Genomic DNA, 16,345 nt, shown 5'->3' with positions numbered 1-16,345 from the left:
ATATACAGGGGTACAGGTACTCCTAGAATGAAATCCTAATAGGTTGGACTCGATGGACTGATGTCTTTATTCAACCTCAAATACTATGTAACTATGTAACTTGTGTTCGACATGCAACCTTACCTGTGGTCCAAAAGTGCAAAGTCCTGGTTGCGCTTTCAGATGCATAAAGGTGATTTGTTGCCATTACAGTTAAAATACAACTTTCTACTAATCCTTTATAAATGTGTGTTTAAAAAATAAAATAAAAAGGGGGAAAAAAATGATATGTAGATTTTTTGAGAACTATGGGGTAGGGGGGATCAGAACGCCAGCATTCATAATGTTCAGACACCTTTTTTTAGATCTGCTTGCTCATGGCACGCCTACTCACAGGCTGGGAACAACTTTATTTAGAGGGACTCTTCCTTTCAATGCCATGAAACTCCCATATATGCGGTGATCCCACACACGGACACTGGGAGCATGCTTAATTCGAGACACTTGTATTCACATAACTCTGTACAGCATTCCCGGGCCTGAAGACATACAGTTGTATTTATTTCCCCAATTTTGATAACTCTTGTGTATCCTGGAGAACTTTCCATAGAACATGGGATGGTTCACATCAATCTCTATAAAACGATACAAGCTGAGGATGGAAGACCCTGTCCATCTCTGATCTTCATCAGCTCCAAGGAATCAATTAGTGATCTCCTAATCCAAGTCATACTGCCAGTGGTCAGAGCACAGCACAATCTTCTATCCATTAAGGGGCACAAGAAGTCTTAAAGCTGAACTCTGGGTATTTTTTTTTTTTTTTTTTCTCATCACTTGTTCTGCCTGATGAAGGGGATCCTGTGAGACCCCTGAAACGTTTGCACCAAGTGTGTTATGCCATTTTGCATGTATGTCATTAAATAGACATGCTCTATTTGCTATTGGAGTGTCTGTGTCCATATTTCTTGGTATCAGAGACGGTGGCCATCCGTCGACTACCGCTGCACCCACCTTATCTCGATGGAAAAGCGGTTAGGAGTGCGATGGGTATACGGATTTTGGTTTTACCTTTTAAATCTCTGATGGCTGCTGGTTACTCTACAGATGTATCTTCGTTGACGTAGAATATTATGCCGTTTACTTTTTCCTCGTCATTCACAAAAAGCCTTTGTTCTTTTCACAGAATGCACGGAGTTCTGTGAATGGACGAGGGGAGATCATGTCATTTTATCTGTTCATCCTCTCCCCTCATCCATTCACCTTGCATTCCCCCAATGGACAAGCGAGAAGACAGGACTTTTGAACTCGCCATAAACTCTCTACTTGAAGTCTGAAGGACATGGGCCCCACCTCTGTATTTATGATAATACTCCGAGTACTGCTTTGCTACAAGCTGAGATATGCTGGTAGTAGGATGGGTTATCCAGGGCTGGCATACAGGGGTTTTTTATTTTGGCATTTCTCCTATTGGCTCCTCCAGACCCAGGATTGGCCTTTGTGAATGATTACATGTCCCGTTTGCCCCCAAGGTAGAGGAACTATGCAGAGCGCATTGGCGATCTGTCCTCCCTCGCTGTGTTGTTCAGTCGACCTTTGCTAAAAGAAGCGTTCTAAAATGTCTTTGCCGAACAGTCACTTTTTGGGTATTCTAACATCGGGTGGGATGGGGGAAGCTGTTGGCGTGGCTGCAGGAAGCGAGAGTTGTTTTTTTTTTTTTTCTGGTTTGGAAGTGATGGCCAGCTTTACGCTTTACTACCCAAAGCAGAGACTGGAAACATAGCCGCAAATAACGGCGTGCGGTCGGATTATCGGCCTGTCAACAGGCAGAGGGGTTGTCAATATTTAACAGTCTCTGGTGCTGAACTTTAACTGTTTGGTTCTCTATGGGCTTTTTTTCCCCCACCGCAGTCTAGAACGAACAAGACAAACTGATGATGATGCGTGTACATCAACACCGGGCAAACCTGGGCCTAATCCATAACTAAACACACAGGCCTGCCGCTGCAATGCACAATTCCCAATACAAAATTGGCAAGTAAAGTGTCCCTAATCCTGAGGTGGCCCTTCCGTGTAATGTAAAATATGATACCCGACGGCAGCAGCCAGTCTCCAAATCTATAGCCAACTCTAATCTGAGGCAGCCATTTTGTCTTCTTTTCTAACCTAGATTGGGAATCTAATGTGACGGGTATTTCTGAATTTATCAAACCTATATATATATAAACAACCTTCCAATGGTAGATTTTACAGACCAAAAGGGGCCAAATAAGAGAAGTTAATGATTGTGGTTTACATAACACTTCAAGATCTGACGGCTGCAAACTTCATAGATGACGGCTAAACTTTAACTAGCTACTTAAATTCCAAAGATTGTTGGATTCTTAGTCGATCATTAAACCGGCTTTGCTAAAGAATAGTTTTTCTTTCAGTTAACTTTTTAATCTTGGCAGACAGACAATGTTTTTGGCTTGCTCCTGAAGTAGACCTGTCATTGGAAATCCCTCTTTACATGAAGCAGCACGAAGCACGTCAGTAATGTCCAATCAGAATATTTTGAGGTTTTTAACATTTTTACTAATTTTACAGGAGCCTTGCATTCATGCTGCATATGTATTAAGCAGACCCCCCATGAACATCTATACAAACTGCATGTAGACCTAAGACTTTTGAAACTTTAAAGCCCACAAAAAAAACCTTGATGGCAATATACACAGAGTCTACATGAAGCAGGCATATGCAGTTGCTTTATATGAACACACAAACATATGTGTTTTTGTTTTGGCTTTCCTCTTGATACCCTCATGGAAATGGACACTTCTGTGCTGTGCAAGCAACCTGTGTATATTACAACTGAGCTCCCCCCATTCTGTAGTATTCATAGTAGCAACCCCTACCCCCCTTCCTCCCTGGACAGTGTATCGTGTGCAAAGGCAATGATGGTGTTAAGTGATCGTGTTACCCAGTATCACAGGGAGGGGGACAGCTTTTTACAGTCTGCTTTAAAATCTGACCCTGGTGTCAGACCGTGTTTCCTGTGGAGAAATATTATAGGCTTCGGGGCTAATAAGTTTTATAAAAAAAAAATATTAAGAAAGCCTACAATGTGAGTCATGAAGATGAGCACACACATACATTATCACTGCACCTCAACATTACCACAATAAATGCTAATCACTTACAAAGGTGGAAGTTGACTTTTAATGCTCTTGTTGAAATTGTAGACTTTGCGCTCATCTCTCTTGGTAGCTCAGTCTAGGCCACTCCAGGCCAGTTAGTTGGTTGATCTGTCCTCTCATCCAGTCAGTTGGCTGGACTTTGTCCCTCTCGGCCAGTTGGTTGATTGCTTTCTCTTTTATAAGTCTCTGTCCCTCTTGGCCATCCAGTTGGTTGCTCTTGACCAGCCGGTTGGTCACTCTGTTGCTCTCAGCCAGTTGGTTGCATGGTCTCTGTCCTTGTCGGTTGCTCTCTGTCCCTCTCAGCCAGCTGGTAGTCATTCTTTGTCCCTCTCGCTCTGGCAGCCCGCCTGTCTCTTTCCTCTTGGCGATTTGACTTCAAGCCCATTTATCTTGGTCAGTCTCTGTACCTCAATGCAGTCGCTCACTTTTCCTGATCTGCTGGGCCTGCATGCAAATATGGAGAAATCTACATTATTCAATATAAGGATAACTTATTTCATATTTTATTTATAAGAATTTACACACACACACACACACACACACACACACACACACAAACCCCAAAATACAGTAAACTCTGTTATCCGGTATTCGACTAATGAGAACTCTCATCTAACCAGAAAAAAATCCCCTGTGCACTTACTGTTCTGTTGATCTGTGGCATATATTATCCTTGAAATGATTGTGTGTCTATGTGTCTTGAAGGAGAACTAATGGGGTTAAGGCTTTTCCCCATAGTTCTCCTTTAGGGTAACGGGAGGACACAAACTAGCGTCCTCCCGTCACCCTAGGCTCAGTATACCGCGAGCTGTAGCTGTACTGAGACTCTGAAGCGGATCCCGACAATTGTGCCGGGATCCGCCCAGCTGCGTGACTGACAGCTGGCTCTGCCTATCTAGAGGAAGAGCCAGCTGTACCCGCCCCCTCCCCGTCCGTTCCGCCAGTCAGTGTTGGCGGAGCGGGGAGGGGGGAATCCAGCCCCTCCCCTGTCACGGCAGAGAGCCGTGACAGGATCAAGAGGAGAGCGAACGCCAGTATGTGTTTGCTCACCTCCCGATCTACTGAGCTGACCTGTGACAGTCTCATTGTCACAGGTCGGCTAGAACTATGAGGTGAGTGAAAAGCATTCACCTCATAGTTCTCCTTTTAATTTCTTTTGATTACTGCATTTCAATATTAATATGAAGTCAATACAGAGTTCATGTTATATGGTATAGTATGGGGTATGGCATTAGTTAGATCCTTTTTTTTTTTTTAATAGTAGCTCTCAAGCAACCAGAAACGACATTTATCCCGAATCTACCAACCCCTGTGGATGCCAGATAACTGGGGGTCTACTGTACAATATTTTTCATATCGCCCTACAAATGAGGCGTAGAGAAGGGCCAGGTGGAAGCCATATTGTCCTCATTGCCTGTGCGTCTTCCCTTCCTCTGTCTGTAATCCTCCTGCTGCCCCCCTTGGATTAGAGGAGGCCTCGCACTCCATTTACTAACAACAAAGGGAGATAATAATAGTACATGTTATGGGTGCAGCTCGGCTCTCTGCTGCCCAGAACTCACTACAACAGGAGTGCGGCTTGTGTACAGGCAAAATATTGTGTGGCCCCGGGCTCCGCGGGGCTGCCAGCTCTCCAAACATGACTGGATTCTCTATATAAAATACAAAAACTTCTGTATAAAAAAATAATATATATTAAATTACATTTTTTTAAATTATTGCAGTACCTACCTGCTTCTGGCTTTGAAATTCTAGGCTGCAAATGTGAGGCATCAGTGCTCTTCCTCTGTGCACCCCTCAGTCATTGGGAAATCCCTGATATCCATGCAGGTTGGAAGTCATTCTGACCGGCTGCATTAACATCAAGGACTGAACTTTGCTGCTGAATATATCTGCAAAGGGGTCATGTAGATAGGTGTGGAGCCCATCCATGCACCTCTCCCCAAAACAGCAAACTTGCAATGCTACAGCAGACCCCTAAAGTTGCATGTGATTAGCTTTTTATTGCTGTTGGCTGTAACTGTAAATTCTAGTTTGGGGTAGAATTGTCTTTTTGTTGTTTTTGATGACAAATTCGAAGCAACAGAACAATCTGCCCTACACGGTTCGTCTCTGTGAACTACAGATCACCTCCCCTGTATGGAGATACAGTTCTATAGTGGATGGACTTCTTGTCCTAGATCAGTGGTTCTCAACCTGTGTAACCTCAGGACCCACATTTGTCCTTGGTCACTAAGTTGCGACCCAAGTTGCACTGCAATGGAACGCACAACATTAGGGTACTGCATGTTTCGGTGCGGGCGATCGAACTGTGGGTGGGAGATGCATTCGGGGGTACCATACAAATTAATAGTCACTGTGGTCCAGGCACCTCTATAGAACACGTGAGGGAGCTGTAAGAAATACACGTATGGATGGAGCTCCCTTGCGGCCATAGCTCCATCCTATCCCACCTCAAGCTGAAACTCTGCGCCGGGCAGCATATTCTGAATGGCTGCTTGGCACGAGTACCCGCGGTGCTGCACTACAGGGAGGCAGAGGAGCCTCTCGCCTAAAAAAAGTGTAAGGCGTGCGGCGACCCACTGAACACGGGGTTGCGACCCACTTTTGGGCCACGACCCACCAGTTGAGAACCAAGGTCCTAGATGACAACGCTGTTTCTCCATAGATATAATATAGAGCATTGTCACCCTAGGACCGGAAGATATATTGTAAAGCGCTGCACAAACTATTGGCGCTATATAAATCCTGTATAATAATAAGAATTACTGGCAGGATCACTGGGTGAAAATAAAGGGATGGGGGAGCCTGAAAAATGAAAAGGAATGCAGTCACCACATCTAAGGAATGGTAAGCTGCAATATATGACATCTTTGTTCTCGGATTAGGATTATAGATCTATGTGTAGCTATTGTGCTGTTAATCATTTGCTGTATTGATCTGTATTGCAGGAAGAAGAGTTCAAATGGCTCCTGAAGGAGGAAGTGCACTCTGTTCTGAAGCAGCTGCAGGACATATTGAAGGTCGGTGATGCAGGGGGGTCACACAATATGGCGGTCCGTGTGTTTGGTGCTCCTCATAGACCTGGTTATGGGGAATCTATGTGAAGGTGGATGGGGGACAATGTTACAACTGGTCAGTTTTGATCTCCTTTTAGTGATCAGCACAGGAGTAATTGCATCGGGAGTCTGGTCTTTGGGTAATGCCATTTTTTTTTTCTTCTTGCTGTAGTGGCTTTTAAATGACATCAACATCTTCTGCAGTGTAGTACAAAGACTATAACAGTAACGGCAACATATGTGACAAATATATGAAGCGATGGGCATGAATACTCTGCTGTTGTGGTAAAATAGGATAAGAGATGAACAAGATTTGGCCGCAGTAGTCCTCTTCTGTAGAAGTTAAAACTAATGCTGGGCACAAAACTTTCATTTAAATCTATTCCTAGATTGCCTCGAAGGATATCAATCCACTGTGTGCACCAAATGCCTTTGCAAATCAAGATGTCACCTTGTAAAAGTAGTAGTGACATCATCACTGTGCTGTACATAGCCTGTGTAGAGAGCAGAGCTGTGGGAGGGACCCAGCAGGCCCCACCCATTACAGGAAACTACAGTTCTGGAGCAGTACAAAAGAGGTCCTAAAGGGGTGACCCGAGATGTCGATTCTTCTTATACAGGGGTTGGTGCAATATGATTGGGTGCAGTCATTTTACTATACTCGGGTGTAGAAAGACATAGCTCATGACCACACCAAGGTTCTCAATGGTTGTAGCTTGGGGAAAGAAGATAAATGGAGACTGGTCAGCGTCAGAGCCATTTTCCCTTCTCTCTTCTGTTTATTAGATTTTGCCTTCTCTCCTACAGGAAGCATCCCGCAGGTTTACACTTCCCAGTGGATCAGCAGATGGCTCCACCAAGCAGGAGAACTTTGTGTTGGGAAGCTCCAGGTAAGTAGTTTAGGGTCCACGTGACAGGTCCTCTTTAATCCTGAGAAATGTGCTCTGACTATTCTCTTTTTTCCCTTGTACAGCACAGATCAAGTGAAGGGAGTTCTGACACTACAAGGGGACACCCTCTGCCAGGCTGTGAGTATCTCCATCTTTATTGGTGGAATCCAACAGCATGTAAGGGGAAATCTCCCCAGCATGGACCTCTAATCAAAACCTGATATGAAGAAAGCAGGAAGGGCCGATGGTGACAAAGCTGCACCACCCGCAGATGGTAATATTTCAAATCTCACTGCTGCAGTTGCATACTACTTATACCCTGATGAAGGGAGAGCATGTACATGTGTCGGGTCTCATTGTATTGGTTTATTCACCATTGGTGTGATTCCCATGCTGCTTTCTACATATCTGTATTCTGCTGCTCCGTTACATCTGGAAGACCTTGTTATATGGGAACAGCCTCACCGAAGCTCCTTAGCTTAATAAATATGATGGGCACCAGTAGTATTGGACTTTCATTATTGGAGACCTAGCGCCTCTTATGTATGTACTGCTAATAAAAGCCTGACAGAGTTCAATCCCTTCCTTACTATGTCTCCTCTAATTCTATAGTATTTATGTGTTTTAGCATCTTATTTTACTTTTAAAGATACCATTTTTTTTTTTTTTTCTCGTTTCTTACTTTAGGAAGTCCATTTAAAAGTCATGAGGACCAATCAGCTTCTCCACTTTGCCTTCCGGGAGGACAAGCAATGGAAGATGCAGCAGGTACGGGGGGGCCCTTCCTGAGCTCTGGGCTCCACATTGTGTTCAGCTGCCTTGTGTTTTTTTTTTAATCACTGGAGTTCCCAGGCCGCCTTCTTCCTAAATCCCGGAAGCATTGGGTTTACTTACATGTGCTCCTATGAAGTTCTCTGTAGTGAGATCAGAAGAGAGATGATTGTTTCAAGTCTGGTGATGGATGCTGACCCTCACAGCCGGTGGTTCCAGCATGAACCCCGGCTAGGACCCGCACAAGCCGCCGATTCCTGGTGCCGCCTTAAAACCATCCCGGGGCTCAGTGGGTAAAGGTGAAAACTCCTGCGTTGTCACCCTAATACATCACCACCCGTGTAAATCATTGGCCTTGAACAAGTATGGAGGACAGGAGTTTAGACTTTGACTGCGTGCTCGTTCCAGATCAGTATGTAAATATCCCATCGCACTCCAAACCGGAATCCCACTTGAAGTATTTTGGTGGGTGCTGAAATGGCATGCAGATTGTTCCACGCAGATTGATGTATAAGGAAATAAGCCACCAGCGGTCCATATTATCGTCCCGTCTTTATTGGACATCAAATTAACATGGTATCACATACTATTGTAATGTTTCGGAGCCTTGTGTAGCCCCTTCGTCAGGCAAACAAGAAGGAGGCCACACAAGTCTCTGAAATGTTGCCTTCGTATGTGATGCCATGTTCATCTGACGTCCAATAAGGATGGGACGATAATGTGGCCCTCTGGTGTGCTGGTGGCTTATTGTTCCATATCAGTGACTCTCTTAGTAGCCAAACTTCAAAGCCAAATGTAAAATTAAAGCCCGGTTCGAGGATTTTATTTTTTGGCTTCTATTCTCCACTTGTTGTAAAATCTAAACAAGTATTACTGGCTGCAATAGTCTCATCCTCTGCACTGCTGTCTCCTGCGGACTTGCCCCTCTCCAATCCAATTTTGGTCTTCTAAGTTGAATGACGCCGAGCATCATTCGGCCCACTTCCTGAGAGTGCAGGGTGTCATGGATCCACCCCTTGGAGGTGCAGTCACCATGGTGCCCGGCACTCGAGACAATTCGGAGGGTGGTGATGACATCATCGTCGAAGACCACCCAGATTGGAAGAGGCAAAGGGCAATGGTGTCACATAACTGTCCTGAAGACTGCTGAGTAACCTTTAAAACTAAAATTCTCAAAAATACAGGGGGACAAATGGGGGGGGGTGTCTGGAGTTGGGCTTTAGGATGGTCCCTGACATACACTGTTCTGTTTTTTCTGTCTCAGATCCAGGATGCCAGGAATCACGTGAATCAGGCGATTTATCTGCTCGCCAACCGGGGTGAGAATTACATCTTTCAGACCGGGTCCGAGGTACTAAAGGTAGGACACTAGGGGCTTAAAGGGACTTGTGTTCCAGGGCTCTGCCTCCGTGTCATTGGCATGGAGTTCAGATTCCCCTTTGGCCAGTAGAGGCTCTGGCACCTGACAGTTAAAGGATGGGGTATGTTATGCAGGAGTCGGGGAATGGGTACTTCCATCAAGGCCTTGTCACACAGGTGTTCCTTCTATGAACTTGTCAGGTCAATGACAGTATATCAATTAACATTACTGTTAATGTGCAGACCTTGGGTTGCATGGAAGTGCTGTGATTTCTTCATATCCATTCCTTCTGTGTGTGGGGATGACCCTTCTCTCCAAATTCAGATTAAATCCCACCCCTCATGGCACCAAGCCCCACCCCCTTTCTTAAACTGCCATGTGCCAGACCCTCCACAGGCCAAAAGGGCATTTGATCATTGAAGCTGAACTCCTGGACCTATATAAAAAAATTGCATGGCTATCCATTGAGTGAAACTGCAGGGACATTCAATCTGTGCAAAATGGCCACCTGTTGTGAGAAGGGGCAAAATCGAATGTACTTGGGGTATTTTCTCTTCTGGTTGAATGTTCCTAGGCTATTTTATGCTATTTTTCTCTTCTGTGTAATAGAGAACAGCGCTCGCCAGTGATTTGTGAAAGGAAACAGTTGCATGTAATCCGTCCTCCATGGCATGACCTGCGTCTGTACTTGGCATGTTATCAAATGAATTAACCTTTCTACTGCATTTGCCAATTCCCTGTTACACCGGCATTGTTCATCACTCACCACCCCCCCTGTACCTTCCCCATTCTCCGTTACTACTCTGGTCAACACTACATTCCTCGGCTTCTTTTTCCACTTGTAGCCCTACATCTATTTTCACCCCCAGTATTTGCCCTCTCTCCACCCTTTGCCTGTATTTCCAGTGCTGCCCTTGCTATTGCCTCTCCCTGTCCTAGCCCAAGTCTTGCGGGATCAGAGCGCTCTCATGCCAAGACTTCAGATCTCCCTGCTAGGACTCTGCTCCCGTCCACAGCCCAGCCTTTCTTTATTATGCTGCCCTAGAGGAGAGAGCTGGGAGTCGAAGCACAGACAGCCGGATGTGCGACTGGTGCAGGGAGCTTAGAAGGAATGAAAACCAATATCGCGCATACTCTTATAACTGTAATCTTGTCATGTTGGCAGCCATCTTTGCTCGGTCCCTTTGCATGGAATCCTCCTGCGATGTAACATATGATTTGGATTTTCTCTTACAGCTAATGGATGCTGTGATGCTACAGTTAACCAGAGCCCGCAATCGCCTGACGACCCCGGCGACCATGACCCTGCCAGAAGTCGCTACTAGTGGACTAACGGTAAAACCGACCATCGCCAACTCTATACAAGCTGAAACTAGAGGGACCTTTTATCCTTAATGAGTCATTCTGTTTCTTTTAATAACTCTATTAGCCCTCGTTCACACCTGACCGTTTTGTAGAGCGTTCTACGCTCGACGAACGCTCTACAAAACGGTCAAAAATATAAATTGCATTGTAGTCAATGGTCTCGTTCCCACCTTGCCGTATTTCCGCCCGTCCCTAACGCCCTACAAAACGGCCCACGCCTGAAAAGGTCCAGGTACTACTTTGGGCTGTTTTGTAGGGCGTTTTCCATTGGGATACAGCCAAGTAGCCTTCGGAATCGCGCGACGGTCGCACATATGCAATACGCCTAGGTGTGAACGAGGGCTTATAGTTTAGTATCATAAGGCCTGATTACTTTGTTAGGGCCTATGCGCACTTCTGCGTGGCAGCAACCCTAATTTATGTGCTTTGCGCTGCTATGTGAGTGACACCCCAATACATGATGCACTGCAAAGCATCAGAATGCGCACACTGTGTCCTACAAAAAAAAAAATCATGTGCATGTTTTTATAAACCTGCAAGCAAAACATTTTCTGCAGAAGACGTGTATCTAAAATCTGTTTCTTACCTTAGCGGTTAGACAGGTTTTTTCTTTTTCTTTTTGCATGCAGGCTGGTGAGTGTGCTGGGAAACTTTTTGCTGTTGTTTTTATAAACTTGGGTGCGTGGGCAGCTCATTTGTGATGAATGGGGTGCAAGGGCAGCTCATTTGTGATGAATGGGGTGCAAGGGCAGCTCATTTGTGATGAATGGGGTGCAGGGGAGCTCATTTGTAATGAATGGGGTGCAGGGGAGCTCATTTGTAATGAATGGGGTGCAGGGGCAAGCTCATTTTGTAATGAATGGGGTGCAGGGGCAACTTATTTGTAAGGAATGGGCTTCTCTAACGCATTGCTGATGGGTGTGAATGGGCCCTTAGGCATTTTCAGTACTGAATACTTGAGCACTATTGAAATAAATTAGACATCCAAAGAAGATTCTGGGTATCTGGGTAATACAAACGTTGTGGAATGAGTAAGTTGTTGCAGATTCCTACATCCCCTCTAGTCATTTCTTTTTTTATTTTTTATTTTTTAATCAATCTCTTGTCTGCTTTTGTTTCCCTTCAGAAAATGTTCAGCCCGGCACTTCCTTCCGACACCCTCCTGAATTTCTATGTCAATGTTAACAAGTTGTGTCTTCTGGTTTATCACCTTCATGCCCTGCAACCGAACTCGACCAAGGTGAGTGATGGTCAAATGTCCCAGAATGCCTTGGTGGTGACAGCTACGTCTTGTTAGGGATGGAGTTCTTGTCCTAACCTATGGAGGGGGTGAAGCTGAACATATGAATAAACACAGGCACAGTTCAGTCCAATCAAAAAGCAGGATTTTGTATGAAAATGTTCATGTGACCATATTGCGATCCACTGCAGGTTCACGGCTATAATTCATTTGTTTGCAAAGTGCCAATTGGAACCCCTCTTGTCCTGCCATTTGAGCAATGAGGATTCTGCTTGGTGGCTGTGAATTACTACTTTTCTTGGAGAATTATATAGTGTGTGTGTGTGTGTGTGTGTGTGTGTGTATAATTTATTTTGCCCAATATTGATTCAGCCTGTTATCTGCTTTCAGAATTTCCGGCCCGCTGGCAGTTCTGTCCTGCACAATCCGGGAGCGATGTTGTAAGTAGATGGGTCTCCTGTGATGAGAATGCCTGGTGACCCGTATAGTGGGTCTGACGTGTGAATGGAAGTGTTTGTTTCTCATAGCCACCAGGCTGAATGGTTAGAGCAGGGGTAGGCAACCTCGGACCTCCAGCCACTATGGAACTACAAGTCCCATGAGGCATTGCAAGACTTGTGCATGACTTGGAGGCGTGATATAGTTTGTTGTTTCAGCACTGCTGAAGTGCCAAGGTTGCTTAAACCTTTGTTAGAATGTTCCTGCCGTTACACTATTCTGAGTTTTATCTTCATCCCACAGTGAGCTCAACAATCAGCGGTTTGAGATCAGCCACGTCCATAAAGTGGAGTGCGTGGTGCCCTGGCTGAACGACGCCCTGGTCTTCTTCACAGTGTCACTGCAGCTCTGCCAGCAGCTAAAGGACAAGGTAAGCTTCGGGGCTTTATCCCCTGCACACCAACTGAAGCCTAAAATCGGGCTTGCAGTAGGATGCCTGCACTGGCTGCTAAAATGAGACGGGTCCGAGTGCAAATGGCTGACTGCCTTTCTGTAGATAAATTGACCACCTAGTCACTGCTCTGCCATTACAGCTTTTATCACGCAGGGCTGGGCTTGTGAGATAAGCTGGCTTGTTTAAAGTCAGGAGCAAAATGTAATATGCCTCTGCTGACTTCCTGCAAATGCTCTCTGGGTGCCATGCTGCTCCTCTGGCTTCAATACTTTCATTACTGGAATAAGCAAGCGACCAGTGTAGTCAGAATACACTGGTCCTAGGTCAATGGCTCATCTCTTCAGGGAAGCCTATCCCATCTCGACCTAACCACTGAACCTTCACATTCTCACATAATTAATTCCCACAGCTACCTCATGTATCATTTACCCCTCCTATTTCAGATTGTAAGCCCTCAGGGGCAGGGCCCTCCTTACCATCTTGTCTTGAATTGTATTGTAACTGTAATGTCTTCCTTACATTGTAAAGTGTTGCGCAACCTGTTGGCGCTATATATATACTATGTAATAATAATAATAATGTCGATGGAGCCGGAGGATTATTGTGGCAGTTTAGGGATTTAATATTTTTCTCCTGATTTTCTTCATAGTAAAATAATTGTAAGTGATGATAGTGAGAAATGTTCCGGTCCACCACTTACTGAGCTCGTCTGCTCATGTGTGTCAATGCACATTATGTTCAGGCAGCCTCTTCCTTTTAGTGAGGAGGGGATTTTTTTTTCTAGCACAGTTGAGTATTCAAAGTGAACACATCTTCCTCTTATTATATAATAAAACATTATATTATAAGGGGAAGATATATTCCCCTGTATTATAAATAACCTTTACTTGGCAAGGTTAACATGAATCTGAAAGGAGACCACTACAGCTACAGTATATTCTATATTTAGAGATACCATAGTTTCTCTATGTACCATTTCTGTCAGTGGTCTGTAAAGCACATTATTGCGTTGCTGGGCTGCAATCCATACCTACCGGCATAGTGCGTTTAGAATGAATGGCATCACGTTGTACCAATTAATGTATTAATGTAATAATGTAATAATGTGATTGTGTGAATGGGCCTTTTGGTATTGAATGTTGATGTGCCTCATGATGCCTCTCCATACATCATGAGGTCTGTTGATGCACGTCTTCTTCTTTTTTTTTTAATTACTTTAAAGGAGAACTGTGGGGTTGAGGCTTTTCCCCATAGTTCTGCTAAGGGTAACGGGACAACACAAACTAGCGTCCTCCCGTCACCCTAGGCTCAGTAAATCTTTGCACTGTTTTGTGTATTGCCCTGCCAGTGTGCACCTTTCCCTTAAAGTGGCACTAAACTTAGGAGTTAAAGGAGAACTATGGGGTAGTTCCCCATAGTTCTTTTTACTCGTTTCCCATAGTTCTCGTTAGGGTCATGGGAAGACATATACTGACATCCTCCCGTGACCCAAAGCTCAGTATATAGCGAGCTATTGTCTGCTATATGCTGAGACGCCGCAGCCGGGACGGATCCCGACAATACTGTGTGCATCCACCCACCTGCAGGATTGACAGCTGGTCCTGCCTATCCAGGGGCAGAGCCAGCTGTGCCCTCCCCGTCTGTTTCGCCAGTCAGCGCTGGAGCCGTGAGTGACAGTCACGGCTCTCTGCACGGATAGACCGAGAAGTGAGCAAGCGCCGGTATGTGTTTGCTTACTTTCTGATCTACTGAGCCGACCTGTGACAGTTTCATTGTCACAGGTCGGCTCAGATTATGAGGCTGAGTGAAAATCAATCTCCTCATAATTCTCTTTTTTTAATACTTTTTTTATTTTAATAATGCAATACATAAAAACACTTTTACACCCATAAATACATAATAAAACAACAATACAAAAACAGACACTATAATACACAACAATAAAAAAACCAATAACACTGATAAACAGTTTCTCATCGTACCATATTGCCTATATTACATTTCTCCACACAATACCAGTACCAAATAAAGCAAACATTATAAACAAACTCCTTTTACTATATTCAATCCACTTACCCCACATCTTACCATATTTATCCATATTGCCTCTATGTTTAAACATGATTCCCTCAAATCCAACCACTTTATCTAATTCTTTCTTCCACGGAGGGAGGCGCTGCTGAAATCCACCTAAAGGCTATACTACGCCGAGCCACAAACCATGCCCTTGTTAGAGCCACCTTCGTATAGTACTCCGCCTTCAAGGATCCAAAAATACATATCATTGGAGTATTAGAAATATGAACTCCAAAGGCTATATTTATTATGTCCATTATTTCCTGCCAATATCGTTTCAACTTCGGGCATCTCCACAGCAGATGTATCCACGAACCTGGTTCAAACCCACACTTTGGGCATTAGAGTCTTCCCTGAGTCCGATCCTATATAGGAATTCAGAGGTCCGGTATGGTCTATGTACAATATAGAGCTGTGTTAACTTATGCGATGCGGACGGTGAAACTAATTGGATTGAAAGCAGCGCCTCCCTCCAAGTGTATCTTCTAGTGGCCCCAGATCCAATTCCCAGCTCGTGATGCACTTTTTTAATAGCATACTTCCCATCGCACTCCAGCCCAGAATCCCAATATGTTCAAATGGGTGCTGGTATGATCTGCGGATGGCGTCACGTCAATCATAAATAGTCACCCGCACACCAAGGTCCAATGTATCGGCATGCCTTTTATTCAGACTCTACCAGGGTTATACACAGAAGGGTGAAGAGTTTGGAGAAGGCCGGAGAAGTGAACAATCTAGAACAAAGTAGCGGATTTGGAAGAATTCTCCAATTCAGCTCATTTTACGGTTCTGCTTTGTTGTCCTAGATTGTTCACTTCTCCGGCCTTCTCCAAACTCTTCACCCTTCTGTGAATAACCCTGTAAGAATGCATTGTATCGAGCGTGAACAGCAACGGTTAATGGTCCCTTCATCAGGCACACATAAGTTGGTGTGTAGGTGCCTATGTATGCATTTTGATGCATAAGTTTCCATTTATTGTAATAGAAGATGCAACTTGTGAATCCCACCTTTTTAACCCTTGCTTCATTTACCTGGCATATAGTAAAAGAAGTGACCTAAAAGTGTACTGATCCTTTTAAATCAGGAGTAGGCAAAATCTGGCCCTCCAGCTGTGGTGCAACTACAACTCCCTACCTCTAGAAGCCACCGGTATGACTTCTAGAGGTAGATGCATGATGGCATTTCTAGTATCACCACAGCTGGAGTTTGCCTACCAATGCTTTACGTCCCCTAGTGTAGTCCAGCAATATCATGAACTGTTTGGTGCTATTTTTTGGGAACGACTATCAAACTCTAACCTCTTTTTTATTTATTTTTTTTCCTCTCCAGATCTCCATATTTTCCAGTTACTGGAATTTCAGTCCCTATTAAATCTATCACTTTGTGTGTTGTCACACTCACCCTGCTGCCTCTATTCAGGAGTAGTCCATAGGAGAAGTCCGGTTCTGGAATAGCGTGGCCGTCCTCTAGTCTCCAAGCAGCTGTTGAAGGATCTACATGAGCACAGTGACCATCGGATCTCTTGGGACTCATGAA

The 16,345-nt window shown here is 44.6% G+C and overlaps 1 protein-coding gene across 1 annotated transcript in view; it reads left to right on the top strand.

Annotated features, from left to right (window-relative positions):
* The window catches only part of ROGDI (rogdi homolog), a 27,973-nt gene extending 11,741 nt beyond the window's left edge, over nucleotides 1-16,232 (top strand). Inside the window, exons 2-11 of the mRNA XM_018558603.1 lie at nucleotides 6,107-6,178; nucleotides 7,022-7,104; nucleotides 7,188-7,242; nucleotides 7,792-7,872; nucleotides 9,140-9,235; nucleotides 10,472-10,570; nucleotides 11,727-11,840; nucleotides 12,231-12,280; nucleotides 12,582-12,708; nucleotides 16,139-16,232. Of these exons, the coding sequence (XP_018414105.1) occupies nucleotides 6,107-6,178; nucleotides 7,022-7,104; nucleotides 7,188-7,242; nucleotides 7,792-7,872; nucleotides 9,140-9,235; nucleotides 10,472-10,570; nucleotides 11,727-11,840; nucleotides 12,231-12,280; nucleotides 12,582-12,708; nucleotides 16,139-16,180 (819 nt within the window). The 3' untranslated portion in view covers nucleotides 16,181-16,232. The remainder of the gene's footprint in view (nucleotides 1-6,106; nucleotides 6,179-7,021; nucleotides 7,105-7,187; nucleotides 7,243-7,791; nucleotides 7,873-9,139; nucleotides 9,236-10,471; nucleotides 10,571-11,726; nucleotides 11,841-12,230; nucleotides 12,281-12,581; nucleotides 12,709-16,138) is intronic.
* The last annotated feature ends 113 nt before the right edge of the window (nucleotides 16,233-16,345 follow it).

The sequence above is a fragment of the Nanorana parkeri genome, unplaced genomic scaffold (assembly GCF_000935625.1).
Source record: "Nanorana parkeri isolate BGI_ZX_2015 unplaced genomic scaffold, ASM93562v1 scaffold347, whole genome shotgun sequence".
Taxonomy (NCBI): Eukaryota; Metazoa; Chordata; class Amphibia; order Anura; family Dicroglossidae; genus Nanorana; species Nanorana parkeri.
This window is presented reverse-complemented; position numbering and strand designations above follow the sequence as displayed.